The sequence below is a fragment of the Coregonus lavaretus genome, assembly GCF_964263955.1.
Source record: "Coregonus lavaretus genome assembly, chromosome: 20".
NCBI lineage: Eukaryota > Metazoa > Chordata > Actinopteri > Salmoniformes > Salmonidae > Coregonus > Coregonus lavaretus.
The window spans coordinates 22,948,862-22,965,703 of record NC_140007.1 but is presented as its reverse complement, the minus strand read 5'-3'; the positions used below and the strand labels follow the sequence as shown (position 1 = coordinate 22,965,703).

Here is a 16,842-nt window from a genome sequence, read left to right as displayed (position 1 = left end):
TTTTAAGTATGCTCTTCCTGTCACGACTTCGGCCGAGGCTGCCTCCCCTCCTTGTTCGTGCAGGCTTCGGCATTCGTCGTCACCGGAGTACTAACCTCAAGTTTCTTCTTTGTGAAGAAGAAAGACGACGGTCTGCGCCCGTGCATTGATTATCGGTTACTGAACAAGGAGACGATTAGATTTAGTTACCCTCTCCCCCTCATTCCTCCAGTGAATGAGTCAATGCATGGGGCGCACTTCTTCACAAAGCTAGATCTCAGGAATGCATACAACCAGGTGTGTGTTCGAGAGGGGCATGAGTGGAAGACAGCATTCAGCACAACCACCGGGCATTATGAATACCTGGTGATGCCCTACGGTTTGATGAATGCTCCATCTGTCTTCCAGTCCTTTGTGAACGAGGTGTTTCGGGACATGCTTGGGCTCCTTCCTCGGATACCGCATTACCACCTCAGGTGTGGAGATGGAGGGAGATCGCATTTCATTGGCTCAAAGGGGCGAAACACCCTTTCCTCGTTTGGACGGACCACCATAACCTGGAGTACATCCGGGCAGCGAGGAGGCTGAATCCTCGCCAGGCCAGGTGGGCCCTATTCTTCACCCGGTTTGATTTTACATTGTCATACATTCCGGTTACGAAGAACGTGAAGGCAGACGCACTGTCTCGGCTGTATGACACAGAGGAGAGGCCCAGAGACAACACCCCCATACTCCCGGCCTCCTGCATTGTGGTGCCGGTAGTATGGGCGATGGACGCGGATATAGAGCAGGCATTACGCACAGATCCATCTCCACATCAGTGTCCAGCTGGGCTGCGGTACGTGCCTGCTCTTATCCGTGATCGTCTGCTCTTCTGGGCACACATGTCACCCTCCTCTGGTCACCCAGGTATCGGCCGTACAGTACGCTGCTTGAGCGGAAAGTACTGGTGGCCTACCTTGGCTAAGGATGTGAGTCTCCTCCTGCTCGGTGTGCGCCCAGAGTAAGGCACCTAGGTACCTCCCAGAGGGTAAGCTACAACCATTACCAGTTCCACAACAACCATGGTCTCACCTTAGTATTGATTTTCGAACTGATCTTCCCCTCTCCCAAGGTAACACCACCATCCTGGTCGTTGTGGACCGCTTCTCCAAGTCCTGCCGCCTCCTTCCTCTGCCCAGTCTCCCCACGGCCCTGCAGACTGCGGAGGCCCTGTTTACTCACGTCTTCCGGCACTACGGGGTGTGGATATAGTGTCCGACCGAGGTCCCCAGGTCACGTCCAAGGTTTGGAAGGCGTTCATGGAACGTCTGGGGGTCTCGGTCAGCCTGACCTCTGGGTTCCACCCCGAGGCAAATGGGCAGGTGGAACGAGTAAATCAGGATGTGGGTAGGTTCCTGCGGTCCTACTGCCAGGACTGGCCGGGGGAGTGGTCGGTGTTCTTGCCATGGGCATAATATGTCCAGAACTCTCTCCGCCACTCCTCTACTAACCTAACACCATTCCAATATGTTTTAGGTTACCAACCGGTTCTGGCACGTGGCACCAGAGCCAGACCGAGGCTCCTGCGGTGGATGACTGGTTTCGGTGCGCGGAGGAGATGTGGGACGCTGCCCACGTTCACCTCCAGTGCGCCGTGCGTCGTCAGAAGGCCAACGCTGACCGTCAACGCAGTGAGGCCCCGGTCTTCGTACCGGGGTATCGGGTCTGGCTCTCGACCCGGAATCTGCCCCTCCGCCTGCCCTGCCGGAAGCTGAGCCCGCGGTTTGTGTGGCCGTTTTTAGTCCTGAGGAGAATCAACGAGGTTACGTATAGGTTGTTACTCCCCCCCCCGATTACCGTATTAACCCCTCGTTTCATGTGTCTCTCCTCAGGCCGGTGGTGGTTGGGCCGCTCCAGGAGTCTGAGGTGCGGGAGGTTCCTCCACCTCCTCTGGACATCGAGGGGGCCCTGGCGTACTCTGTCCGTGCCATCCTGGATTTGAGGCATCGGGTGGAGGGCCTTCAGTACCTCGTGGAGTGGGAGGGGTACGGTCCGGAGGAACGGTGCTGGGTCCCGGTGAGGGATATCCTCAATCCCTCCCTGTTGTGGGATTTCCACCGTCGCCTTCCGGCTCGCCCTGCTCCGTGTTCCCGAGGCCGGGGTCGGCGGGGGGGGGGGTACTGTCATGACTTCGGCCAAGGCTGCCTCCCCTCCTTGTCCGGGCACGCTTCGGCGTTCGTCGCCACCGGAGTACTAACCACTGCCGCCCCAATCATCATCACAATTGTCTTGTCTTGTCAATCACACACACCTGGTTCTAATCCCCTAATTAGTCTGTGTATAAGTGTTCCCTCTGCCCCCTTGTCCTTGTGGGTGATTGTTTATTGTGGAGGTTAGTGAAGCTCGGTGGAGCTCGTGTATTTTATATCGACGGGAGTATTTTCCTGTGTGCTTTGTATTTTCCAGTGCACCTGTTTTGTGCCCTGGAGTGTGTTTGACGCATTTCTGCATAAACCTGTATTTTGCGGATTAAAGCCTGTTATTCCGTGATTTACCCTCCTGTGCCTGACTCCTTCAACACCACCTCATCACACTTCCTTCTTGAAAAAAACATCTACAAGGTCTTTATCTTTTTGGAGCTTGTATGTACTACCAAAGAAAACCGACCAATTGAGAAATACATCCTTTCTTGCAGAAATCAGTATCTTCTTGTACCTGTCTAAATAAGGCTAAAATAAATTAGGAACAGATCATCGTCTAAAGCACTAATATGGGTGGAGAAGAAAGAAGGAATCAAACCATATATAGAATGTACTGTAAGACGTTACCTGTCATTGGTGTGGATAGGTTGGTTGCCTTTCTTCCACAGGATGCTAGCGGTGGGGTATGCTTGGGGCTTACACTCTAGAGTCACTATGGTGCCGGCCTTGGCTTTAAGCAGGGCTCTGAGCAGGTTACCAGTGAAGTCTGGAGGAGAGGCTGAAGGGACACAGGAAATGTAAAAAACATTTTTATTGACCCCATTATTATTGAATCCCTCTAACCTTTCAAAGAACAGTAATATGACCTTGCCAATTTGTTGGATAGTCACACGTTTTAGAAATGGATAAAAGCCACCATACCTAAGACCATGAGCTCAGTGCTGAAATAGATGACGCCATATTTATTCTCAGCCACACACTGGTACATCCCGGCATCAGACAGGTTCAAAGACGAGATCAACAGGACCCCATTGTCAACATGGACCCTCTCCTGCAAAGGCACAGACACAAGTAGCATGTGGAGTACAAGTAAATGTTAAGGTCATTTGAACATTATAGAATAAAACACACTTATTACAGTAAAAATAACCATTAGGAGGGTTTTGGTAAGGAGTAAAATTATACAAAATATCCCGCTAATGTAAAGAATAAAAAAGTGGTACAAAAGTGCATGTGGAAGAAACATCTAGATGCACTTCTCTGGGGTTCAAGTTTGGTCTGCTACCGTGTACTTTTCACAGTAGATTAACTAAATCTGCAGAAGCTTGAACATGGGCTATGAATAATGGAGAGTGTTTGCCTGTTCTCTTGAAATGGAGCAGCTTGTAGAGAGTCTGATATGCTATCTCTTTTCTTACACACACGCTATATCTCTCTCGATGCACACCCATGTCACAGGTGCAAGGCAATGTTTCAATGTAAGGAAGGTGCCTGGACAATGCTTATACTCCTAAAAGTTGGATTTGATTGTGAAATGTTCAGTGTGCTAGCACCTTCCTTTCTGTAAGATGGACAAAGAACTCATGAGAGATGGATGGGAAGGTGGGGTTTACCTCAGTGATCAGCACTTGGCCATTTTTCAGCCAGTTGTAGGAAGGTTTGGGCTTCCCGTTGGCCCTGCACTCCCAGTGAAGCCTCTCCTCTATGGCTAGGGCCGTGTCTCTCATGGTCTGAATCCACTGAGGTTTGGCTATGAAAGATACAAAATACTCCATGTCAATGACTGACTGCATATTAGTAGAGGGTTTTAAAGGGGAAGTCCTCTTACAGTTTTTCCTCGATTGCTTGAACACTGTGAAGAAAACTGGGATCTACGTGATCAAAACTGGGATCCACATGGCCAAAACAATAACCTTTTCTTACAGTTAGTCATTTCTCATCGTTTTCACACTAAATGCAATTGCTAAACACTTTTTTTGCAAAACAGTAGACAAAATGTTTTATTTATTCAATTTATTTTACCCATATTTTACCAGGTAAGATGACTGAGAACACATTCTCTTTTACAGCAAAGACGTGGGGAAGATTTACAGGGAGAGGGGAGGGGATGAATGAGCCAACTGAAAGCTGGTGGTGATTAGGTGGCCATGATGGTATGAGGGCCAGATTGGGAATTTTTGCCAGGACACTGAGGTTAACACCCCTACTCTTACGATAAGTGCCACAGGATCTTTAGTGACCACAGAGAGTAAGGACATCCGTTTAACGTCCCATCCGAAAGCTGCACCCTACACAGGGCAATGTCCACTTCACTGCCATGGGGCAGTCTCTACTGTATCTGCTATCTTTAGTAAAACAAACATGAACTTGGCTTCACAGTGAGGAACAATGTCATTGTTTTTGTGCAATTCTCTGTTCAAACAGAGTCACCTTCTGTAAGCTACAACAGCAGCGCCATCATGCACTTGAATGCACTAGGGATGAGGGAATTCTTAAAGAGATCTCACAAAGGTCTTCACCTGCAATGCTCCCAGACTGTAATGATCATAATTCAAAATCAGTTTAACAGCCCAACTCACCTCTGACCTATTCCCAGCACCAAACTGGGTTTCAAGGAGCTTTCACAGGAAGTCATTTAACACCATTGTTACTTGTTAACATGCCCAATTCACTCTGCAGCACCATCCTGTCAACTCCAATTACAAAAGTGTTATTTGCCTCAGCCACGAGACCGTGGACAAGAAAAGGAAGCAGAAGCTATCCAGGCAAGAAAAATGAAATTATTGAAGTTAAAATTATAACCAAATAAACTTCCAATATGAGACTATGCCTGTCCCAACTGGAATTGCTTTCTACCAGAATGATAACTGAAAATCAAAAATAGAGTTGCCTGCAATGCTTACACATAACAACAATGCACACTGAACAAAAATATAAACGCAACATGTAAAGTGTTCGACCCATGTTTCATGAGCTGAAATAAAATATCCCAGAAATGTTCCTTAGTGAGCATTTCTCGTTTGCTAAGATAATCCATCCACCTGACAGGTGTGGCATATCAAGAAGCTGATTAAACTGCATGATCATTACACAGGTGCACCTCATTACACAGGTGCTGGGGACAATAAAAGGCCATTCTAAAATGTGCAGTTCTGTCACACACCACAATGCCACAGACTGCATGAATGTCCACCAGAGTGCTTGCCAGAGAATTTAATGTTCATTTCTCTACCATAAGCCGCCTCCAACGTCGTTTTAGAGAATTTGTCAGTACATCCAACCGTCTCACAACCGCAGACCACTTGTAACCACACCAGCACAGGACCTCCACATCCGGCTTCTTCACCTGCGGGATCGTCTGAGACAAGCCACCCGAACAGCTGATGAAACTGTAGGTTTGTACAACCGAAGAGTTTCTGCACAAACTGTCAGAAACCGTCTCAGGAAGCTCATCTGCTTGCTCATCGTCCTCACCAGGGTCTTGACCTGACTGCTGTTCGGCGTCGTAACCGACTTCAGTGGGCAAATGCTCACCTTCGATTGCCACAGGCACGCTGGAGAAGTGTGCTCTTCAAGGATGAATCCCGGTTTCAACTGTACCGGGCAGATTGCAGACAGCGTGTATGGAGTTGTGTGGGCGAGCGGTTTGCTGACGTCAACGTTGTGAACAAAGTGCCCCATGATGGTGGTGGGGTTATGGTATGGGCAGGCATAAGCTACGGACAAAGAACACAATTGCATTTTATCGATGGCAATTTCAATGCACAGAGATACCGTGACGAGATCCTGATGCCCATTGTCGTGCCATTCATCTGCCGCCATCACCCATGTCGCAAGGATCTGTACACAAATCCTGGAAGCTGTAAATGTCCCAGTTCTTCCATGGCCTGCATACTCACCAGACATATCACCCATTGAACATGTTTGGGATGCTCTGGATCGACGTGTACGACAGCGTGTTCCAGTTCGCGCCAATATCCAGCAACTTCGCACAGCCATTGAAGAGGAGTGGGACAATATTCCACAGGCCACAATCAACAGCCTGATCAACTCTATGTGAAGGAGATGTTGCGCTGCATGAGACAAATGGTGGTCACACCAGATACTGACTGGTTTTCTGATCCACGCCCCCACTACTTAAAAAAAAAAAGGTATCTGTGACGAACAGATGCATATCTGTATTTCCCAGTCATTTGAAATCCATAGATTAGGGCCTTATTAATGGATTTCAATTGATGGATTTCCTTATATGAACTGTACCTCAATCAAATCTTTGAAATTGTCGCATGTTGCATTTATATTTTTGTTGAGTGTAAAATCAATAAACAAACAATATATTATTACATTATAATACCAACAGTGGCTGTACTTTGCCAATGAGTAGTAGCAACAGTAATATAATGAGAGCCTGTGCATTATCTTGAGTATAGCACAGCTTTCATAATGACCAATAGTTGGTGTTCATGGGTTGTAAAATTTAGTGTACATTTTCCAAATGGATAAATCCATCCCTCTTGAAAGTAGGATGGTATGCTTGTTGTATTTGATGTCCTAACAAATGATTGCTGACCATATATGGATTGTTTTTACTGTTTGTTGTGTTGTTGCCATGTGTTTTTGTCCTTTTGTATTGTGATGTCTGTCTTGTTTTGTAACTTTATTGTACATATCATTTTCATTATCTATCGCTGCATTTGCCCCTAACCACTTAACAGGTTGTCATTGTAAAAAGGAGTGTTTTTAACTGACTCGGCTGATGGTTAAAATTATATTTGCGATCCCACAGCGTGACAGTACCGTGGAAGGCCAGTCGGCCTGTAGCGATGTTCTTCCCCATCTTGTTTTCGGCCACACACTCATAGCCCCCCGTGTCATCCTGTTGGAAGCTGGGGATCTCCAAGACGGCATTGGAGTACTTCATCTTCACTTTGCTGGGGAACGGGACTCCATTAGCCCTCTTCCACGTAATCTCAGCGACAGGGCTAGGAAAGACAGAAAGCAAAACATGTCGACTCCACAAAACATGTCGACTCCACATCTTCTCTGTTAGACTATATCTAACAAGATTTTATGCAACTTATTTTCGTATTCTATACATTAAATAAAGAGAGAAAGTCATTTGAAGAAAGTATGCATGTGGCCCTTCACAAACCGAAGTTGACAATCATTGTATTCAAAAGCTATTCTGACGAATAATAGAGAGATGCCACAGTCTAACAAACATAATTTTCCTAGTGACACTGCTCTATAAAAATCCCAAAATGCTTTGAGTGAGTGAAAGAAGAGGGAAGATTGAAAACATGCTCCAAGAAATACAGCTTACTTCCCAAGAGCAAAACACTCCAGTGTAACCACTGATCCTTTTGCTGCTGGTACGGTGTCAGGGAAATGAACTTCTATTTTCGGCTCGTATTCTCCCATTACTCCTATGAAGTACAAGTACAAGTAGTTGTTGTTCATGCTTCCATTATTGGTGTGGGTGTACAAAATCAACATGCGCGATGGCGCACGCAGGTGCCCGGTCTAGTCAGCGTGTTAGAAAGAGTGTTTATGCATGTATTATTTCTGTTAGTTTTACTATGGTTTTGTTTGGCCTCACAACGCAAGGTATACAGTGAGGGAAAAAAGTATTTGATCCCCTGCTGATTTTGTACGTTTGCCCACTGACAAAGCTATAGACTGATCATTTCTTTGTCAGTGGGCAAACGTACAAAATCAGTTGATTTTGTACACCCACACCAGACGCGATCAGGACACGCAGGTTGAAATATCACAACGAACTCTGAACCAACTGTATTAATTTGGGGACAGGTTGAAAAGCATTAAACATTTATGGCAATTTAGCTAGCTAGCTTGCTGTTGCTAGCTAATTTGTCCTGGGATATAAACATTGGGTTGTTATTTTCCCTGAAATGCACAAGGTCCTCTACTCCGACAATTAATCCACAGATATAAGGGTAAACCGAGTTTGTTTCTAGTAATCTCTCCTCCTTCAGGCATCTTCTTCTTCTTTGGACTTTATATGGCGGTTGACAACCAACTTTAATGTGCATGTGCATTATCATCACCAACTGTACCGGAGTGTGGACCTCAGTTTATCTTTCAATCACCCACGTGGGTATATGCTCCTAAAAACCAATGAGGAGATGGGAGAGGCGGGACTTGCAGTGCATCAAGCGTCACAAATAGAAACAAGTTCTATTTTAGCAATGTGTGGTCAGCCAGACCGCCCGTGTTGCAAAATACATTTACACATACATGTTATTCAATCATTGCACCAACACTGCTCTCGCGAGTCAACGAGCGTCTGTGTAGCCAGAAGTTAGTTCTATTTGTTACGCTCCACGCGCTGCATGTCCTGCCTCTCCCATCTCCTCATTGGTTTTAAGGAGCATATACCCACGTGGGTGATCGAAAGATGAAAGGAGGTCCACACTCCAGTCCACTCGGTTTACCCTTTTATCTGTGGATTAATTGTCGGAGTAGAGGACCTTGTGCATTTCAGGTAAAATAACAACCCAATGTTTATATCCCAGGACAAATTAGCTAGCAACAGTAAGCTAGCTAGCTAAATTGCCATAAATGTTTAATCCTTTTCGACCTGTCTCCAAATTAATATAGTTGGTTCAGAGTTAATTTTGATATTTCAACCTGCGTGTCCTGATCGCGTCTGGTGTGGGTGGAAAAAATCAACATGCACGTGCGCCCGGTCTAGTCAGCATGTAGGTGAACTGAACGGCTACTCCACTTAAAGGTACACTATGCAGAAATCACTCCGCCATTTCCTGGTTGCAAAAATTCTAATAGTTCACCTAATTTCAGTTTATGTGACAAAACAAGCAATATAACGTAGATAATCATTGTACCATCTAAACTGCAGTGAAATATATTTTCCATAACCAAAAATATTGTATTTTCTGCTATTTGAAACTGGTGTACAAAAACTAAAGTAAAAGAGGCAAAAACTACACTTAAGAACGGGAAGCATAGAAATAGCTCACATAAGACAAATCTACCGCTTCTTAGACTTCTTTTAATGAGAATAACAGATCTATAACTCTTATTTCTATGTGAATTTGGTCGGGTCGCCCTAAAAAGTTACATATTGCAGCTTTAAGCATGCATGTCGAGGGAGTGTAGTGAAATAACAGCAACAAATAATTTAAATCCTCAGTTCCTGGGTGGAATACACTAAGGTTATCTCTTGAGGGTCTGGCTGTTTTTGAATGTATGGTTAATGTTTAAATGTTTAATTCAACCCAAAGGCAGTGTTTACTTTCTGCAAAAGTGTGAAGAGCTAAATACATACTGTAGCTATAAGGAACAGTTCATTGGATTCCTCCAAGTACAGGCAGTTGTTAAAAAAGCCAAGTAAGAAAATAAGGCACCTGGATCATCGGTGATAAAGCCTACATAGTGCTATAATGAACATGGCCTGGCAACTAAACAATGCATACCAGGTAATAACAATGTTAGCTTATACGAAGGGTGTATACTGTACATAACACCTTCATGAATGTTGCTGTATCATTCATACCACATTCATAACACATTTATTCAACATCACGTATAAGGTGTCTTCAAAATAAAAGTCATTTTTTTATTATACTACAAAAAGTTATCTGGCTCAATGAAAGCCTACCTACGCCTGCTACCTGTATGTTATGAATCATTATGCAAGGTCTTCTGATGAATAAGCTTACCGTCTTTCCTCAGGACCAGAGATGTTGGTGAGCTGTGAACTTTGCCCTTTGTGATGCTGTTCATCACCACACAGGTATAGTTGCCCACATCTGAGGGCTCCACTTTGGCGATGTACAGGTTGCCAGTCTCCTGAGATACGAAGCGCCGGTTGTCTTGCTGGACGAAGTATGGGTATTCATTGAAGACCCATGCATAACTAAGGTCTAGAAAGGGAAATGAGGGGGAGATTTAGCCAACTACTGATATGACGTAACATTCAAAACTTGAAACCAAGAACACAAATGCTGTATTTATACAGGCAGCCCAGTTCTGATCTTTTGCCCAATTATTGGCAAAAGATCTGATGTGATTTGTCAAAACACCAATACCCTATGAAAGTTACACTCATTGTTACTTCCGGGACCCTCGTTTTGTAGGCTAAGAATGGGCTTCAAATTTGCATCCTCAAATCCATGAAAACGTGGTCTGTCACACCCTGATCTGTTTCACCTGTCTTTGTGCTTGTCTCCACCCCCCTACAGGTGTCGCCCATCTTCCCCATTATCCCCTGTGCATTTATACCTGTGTTCTCTGTTTGTCTGTTGCCAGTTCGTCTTGTTTCGTCAAGCCTACCAGCGTGTTTTTCGTACTCCTGTTTTTTTTAGCCCTGTTTTCTAGTTTTCCAGTTTTTTATCTTTCTGCCTGCCCTGACCCTGAGCCTGCCTGCCGTTCTGTACCGTTTTGACACTGACCTGGACTACCGACCTCTGCCTGCCCTTGACCTGTCCTTTGCCTGCCCCCTGTTTATATAATAAACGTCCGTTATTCGAACTGTCTGCATCTGGGTCTTTTCCTGAGCCGTGATAGTGGAATAATTAATTTATATATTAAAATGTATATGTGTTTTCGAATGAATTTACTTACCATGTGCCAATTTTCAATGTATTTGACGCCCAAGAAGAAACACGAAGCCGAAAAGTTACAAATCTTTCATTTGACCTAGAGACATAAACTACAACTCCCTAAAGGTATTTCGACAGCTTGCCAGTATTCAAAAACATATTTATTTTACATTTTCAAAAAGTACTGGGTGGCAACATTCAGCAAAAAAAAAGAAGCATAATCTATTATGAAACACATCAAATGGCCTGTAACTAACGGGTTCTTACCATCCTGTAGGTCCTCAGCTCGAGCAGGCGCCCTCCAGCATGCTAACAACGCTGCAGGAGACTTTTCTACTTCTTGAGCATCAAATATTTTGATAAAAGGCATCGGGTGTGAGTAAATCAATAAACTAATACAATTATAATTTTATATATCTTAAATGACCGTATTTTCATTAATTTTATGATATAATCTTGAAGCCCATTCAAAAGACCCGGGACATGACGTAGGATGACTTCACTTTCACAGGGTATTAGTGTAAAAAAGATCTGAATTGGACCGCCTATGTAAACACAGCCATAAAGATAATGTATCTTTGGGATGGATTTGATTTGGATTTGATTTGTGTATAAAGGGTGACATAACCACTCCCTCTGTAGGGTGACTGGCCAAATGTGACATAATGCAACATGTCAATTTCCCAAAATGCTATGCTTTATAAAGGGTGGCATAACCCCTTACACCTGGCGTCACGTGTTTTGAGGAAAGCTCCCAAAGGGATGGAGAGAGGACAAAAGGGATCATGAGACATTTACATTTACATTTTAGTCATTTAGCAGACGCTCTTATCCAGAGCGACTTACAGTTAGTGAGTGCATACATTTTCATACTGGCCCCCCGTGGGAAACGAACCCACAACACAGGCGTTGCAAGCGCCATGCTCTACCAACTGAGCTACACGAGGCCAGTATGAGACAACCCCTACCATCAAATTACTTCTTCCTCAGTGCCAACATGCACGCAGTCAACATCCATATACGTACACACTGCTCTCAGATGTTATATATGTTAAATATGTTTTATTTATATATATGTTATCTATATATTAAAGTAAATAAATTGCATTCTTAATGTAAAACCTACTCATATTTCAGAGCACACAGTAATGTTTCAAAAGACACCAAGACTGCCCTAGTAGCATCTACAGACTAATCGTTGTAGTGTCCTAAAGGAGACCTGGGTAAGGCCAAAGTCTCACAGATGTGCCAACTTTATTTAAATATTTCTTAATTCCCCAAAACAACCTTTCTATGGACTTCATTTGAGGAAGATTAAAAACATCATGACTATCTTTAGGCCAAACTGGTGTGGAATTGCCCTATATGTAACTTCATTGAGCAACACAATCAATCTAGGACGATACTTTAGGATGATTTGGACATGAAGCCTTTTTGACGATTTGAGTTTTGTGCTATAAGTTGAGAAAATTGACCACATATTTGTAAAAAATTGCACCAAAAGCATTGATTAAACTGTAATATGACTGCAGAATCATTCTTAAGTAGTAGTGCTAAAGTATAGTTGAAATGCCATGTCGATTCATATAGGACTGTCAAGTGTAAAAGAAGATAACAAAAGTCATTCAATACCTCCTGAGGAGGTGGGTGTTCCACAGAGTAACACAACTCCTTGTCCTTCTCGAACTGACACCGCACTTCTTGTGTGGAGTTTAAAATGATCCAAGTCTAGAAGAGAAACGGGTCAATTTATGACGTCTTAGAATATAAATACAGCACACTGATGACACTCATTTCCCCCTATGAACCACCTGCATGTAAAGCATTATAATGTATTTATAAGGTATGGTGTGTTATTATCAATGGTGACAATGTAATAATGCAATATAATGCAGTGTCACAGGAGGCAGTATTATGGCCTGTTCTTAACTTACAGGCAAACTGTAGGCTTGCTCTTCTGCTGAGAATGGCTCCTATTGTGTTATAGGCCGTACACTGGTACCTTCCCCCATCCTGGTAGCGGTCCAGACTTCTTATGATGAGGTTGCCCCCAGACAACCGACGCCGGTGGTCCAACTCCAGATTTATGAGAGTTCCATTCAGTGACCATCTGTGAGGGCAGAAATACCATCAGCTGCTGGCAATATTCACAGCACATCTCCATCTATTGACCACAGTGGATTTATGGGATCAAATTGAAAACTAAAACTCAATAAAGGCAGCAACCGTTATTTGGATGGTACTTAAAGTTCATTGATATTTTGAGGTCAATGATAAAAAATAACATATACAGGTAGGTACGGTTTATGGTTGTTTGTTGCTTTTGTTGTTTTGTCATTTCAAATGAAGGGACATACTGTGCATGAGTCTTTACTATGTCAATAGTTGAAGTACATATCAATATCCATAACCATTCATAACAATTTGTAAATCTTCAAGCTAAGATAAATAAGAAGAATGTCTGTTGAGATAAGTCCATGTCCCAGGCCATCTACTTTGTAGATCCAGCTATATCCTACAATCTAAAATGAATGAAAATACTAAGAACCATATCATTACCAGATTTGTGTTATCCTTTCCATTCATTTGGAGACATATTGTATACTGTAGCTGGACCTACACAACGGATGGCATGGGACTTGGACTCATCTTGACAGACTTCTTTTGGAGTTTGAAGACATCCAACAAACTTAAATGATGTGTTATGTCCTTTTAATTATATGTAAATGCATTCATAATATTTAGTGTTATTTCAGTTTTATGGTTGATATGGATATCCCATCCACTTAAGACAAACTCTCAAATACATTGTTTCCACTCTCCACAGAGGCCTATGGGTCAAAAATACACATACTATAGTCACAAACAGTAACACCTTGTTCTTTCTCGATTGGTATAATATGCTCAGTTCTTCTCTCTTTGAATAAGAATATTAGCACCCTCAAAACCCACAGCAGGTGCAAACTCACACTACCCACACAGCAATGCTTTCACACATTCCTTTCATTGCACCCTTTCTGCACTCTCATAGAAAAGAGGAGAATAATAAAAGCTGGTACAGCACACCAACAAGTCCAAGGAAAATGTCAACGTCATTCATTTCCTAAATCTCGCAAATCTCAGTTTTGGAAAATACTGACTTTATGACCAAAGTTATCCTACTTATACTTTTTATTCAATTTTGGGACTACAATGGATGTTTATGACTACTGCCGACGCCACAGGCCGTTTTTAACCAGAGAAGTAGTTTTTTTGGTTCAGCCGCCCTTTAAACATAAATATGTCATAGTATTTGAGAGGTAAAGCACCTTGAAACTCAGTCCATCAATCCCGCTACTCTATCATGGCAATTAATTGATAGGATTTGATGACCTGGGGCTCTTGACAAACAGAGGAAGGCAGAGGCTCTTATTAGATCACAGACGGTGACTCGTGGCATATATATATATATACTTGTGTTATTATTTTTCAAAAAATATTATCTTTGCATTGTTGGGAAGGGCCTGTAAGTAAGCATTTCCCTGTTAGTCTACACCTGTCATTTACGAAGCATGTGACAAATAAAATGTGATTTGAATTATGTAGTTCAGTTTCTCTTTATCTCATATAATAAACACTGTTTACATGTTCACTGATTATATGAGTCCAAATATGCAGCACAAGACCAATGTCTTTTTGTGTTTTACCTCAGAAACCCTGTTTCCAGCTTTGGGGGTATGAGAGCATGAGTGGCAGGAGTGAGAGAGAGAGAGAGAGCAAGAGAGAGTGTGAGAGAGAGAGCGAGAGAGAAGATAAAATGGAGGGAGCAGTGTATTCCATTTACACTTCAAGAGAGGAGCTGAGGAGGTGTTGAGGGCATGTGGTGCAGAGCACAGCAAGAGATGCAACGCTAAACACGCTCGTCTCGCCTTTAATCAGCAAATGGAAATACCTCATCTTAGCTGGGGGGATACCAACCACATGCGATTATGAACGTAGCGTGAGCTCAATACCACTTTTATTCTTCTCATTTACACTGGCTGTGCTGGAGTACTGTGGGCTACACAGCAAAGACAGTTGACAGTCAATGCTTGTTTGTTTTTGTTTGCGCAACTGGTTTGGAGCATCTGCGTTGTCTGCAGCTGGGTTTCACCCATTGTTTCATCCCTCCATAAAACAGCAACAAGCTATTAATGTGAAAAGCATGAGCAGTGGAGAAGCGCCACATAAACCTGACCCATTAAAGTCCCTGATCGGCCAGACAGTCAAAACACCTCATTTCACAGGTGTAAATTAGTTGCTGATTGAGAAGCAAAGATGAAAACCAGTAGACCCCGCGGCACTGGTGTAAAACGTAGTAATAGCCGTAGTCGTAGTCATATAGAAATTCAAGCCAGGTGAGTGAGTCTGAATCCTACCTGTATTGAGGAGGGGGGATTCCTTTAGCGTCACACGTAAGAGTGGCCTCCTCTTCTATAGAATCAACAGGGATAAACAAGTCACTGGGTTCCATCCTCCATCTTGGACCATGGAATGATCCACTGTCCAAACATTCTGGGGAAGACATAGTCGTCAATGTAGCAGAATGTTTAACTCATATATTCTGGTTGTGACATGATTTCCAGCTTTTTCGGATGTCACACTCGAATCGTAAATGTTTCCTACAAAAGAATCATTACACATCAAATATATTATTTTTCTACCTGCGAGACAGTCGATGATTGATAGCAGAAGAAGCTGTTTCCATGGTAACGTCATATTTGGCAGCGAAGGACGAATGAGACTTTCATTCAATAAGCTCTAAACAACACTCTTTTCTCCGGAACAGACAGTCCTGACCTGTAGGAGACAGTCATTACAGCAAAAACACCAAACTCAGCAGACATGTCACCTCATGAAAACGTCAAATATACTGTATCTATTTTCGTGCTTAGCCATCATTTGGACAGGCAGGCGAGACGGATATGGAATTGACATTGGCACCATAGAAATATTGAGTGATGGAATGTTGGAAGTGAATGTGGGAACCTTCCATTTCTCTTAACCCACGGCTTTTTCAATCTCCAGTTTCAACATTCCCATTGAGCAACAGCATTAATTAATCCTGTGTATTCTGATTTAGAGACAAACAATACGAGCGAGCAAGAGAGCACTCAGAGGCATATGGGACAAGACAGACACCAATCTATTAGGAGACCAACTGTTGACCCAGCTCCACAGAGAAATATCTATCCTCTCAGGCCCAAGGAGCCTGGACCTGTGAATTGGGTGCCATCCAATCAATTAGTCTCACCGACACCAGCATGTCTTGCCACATGTTGAGGGAATCTAGAGAGCTTGATGAGAAATCCATTCCCTACAGGTACATGATCAAGAGCGAGTGGCTGGACATTGCGTGGTCTGCATTGCAATACTAAGGTTAATTGCAGTAGAGCAGTGATTCCCAAATACAAATAAACTAGACACAAATAAACTGAAGAAGAACGAAACCCACACAAATGTGATACCACACAAATGCTCTCTCTCTCTCTCTATCTCACACACAAACACACACACACACACAGATTCAAACATGTACTCATAAGCCATGATGTACACCTCATTTAAGGTCTAATCCTCGGGCTAGTCTGCTTTAGTGGCATAGTTAAAGGGGCTAATTGTTTGTCGGCTGCTATAATGTCAGATTTGTAAGGTCTCAGGGAGTATTTCCTCCAGTCTTTCATGTTTGCTGGGTCCTTTCTCCTGCTAGAAGTCTCCTAAATTGGATTGTCCACGCCTTCTCTCATGAAGAATGCTGAATGCTTTACCTCTCCAGTAGGTCTACAGTACCGCCTTGAAAACTGTATAGGCTTCATTGTGGGCTGACGATTGTTGTGTGATAGGTGTTGTGTAAAATAAGTTATTCGAAACCTGAGCTGCTCAATCAACGGTTTCATCTGTTTGGTCGCCATACATAAAACTCACATCACGTGACACCACATGTGCTGGTGATAAATAGGCCAAACATTGTAGCAGGATGAATGACAGATGATAAGGCGTAGTGTCACTTCCTGTATCACAGCAATTGAAACCCATAAAAGCAGCACATCTCTCTCTCTCTTCTACTCTGCATCTGC

The 16,842-nt window shown here is 43.3% G+C and overlaps 1 protein-coding gene across 1 annotated transcript in view; it reads right to left on the bottom strand.

Moving 5' to 3' along the window:
• cntn3a.2 (contactin 3a, tandem duplicate 2) overlaps nucleotides 1–15,484 on the bottom strand; it is a gene marked incomplete at both ends in the record, with an annotated part of 60,370 nt that extends 44,886 nt beyond the window's left edge. The window contains 10 exons of the mRNA XM_084184036.1: nucleotides 2,790–2,940; nucleotides 3,084–3,213; nucleotides 3,776–3,912; nucleotides 6,960–7,144; nucleotides 7,486–7,588; nucleotides 9,866–10,069; nucleotides 12,380–12,475; nucleotides 12,682–12,857; nucleotides 15,145–15,280; nucleotides 15,430–15,484. Coding sequence (XP_084040162.1) covers nucleotides 2,790–2,940; nucleotides 3,084–3,213; nucleotides 3,776–3,912; nucleotides 6,960–7,144; nucleotides 7,486–7,588; nucleotides 9,866–10,069; nucleotides 12,380–12,475; nucleotides 12,682–12,857; nucleotides 15,145–15,280; nucleotides 15,430–15,484 — 1,373 coding nt within the window. The remainder of the gene's footprint in view (nucleotides 1–2,789; nucleotides 2,941–3,083; nucleotides 3,214–3,775; nucleotides 3,913–6,959; nucleotides 7,145–7,485; nucleotides 7,589–9,865; nucleotides 10,070–12,379; nucleotides 12,476–12,681; nucleotides 12,858–15,144; nucleotides 15,281–15,429) is intronic.
• Nucleotides 15,485–16,842: the final 1,358 nt, after the last annotated feature.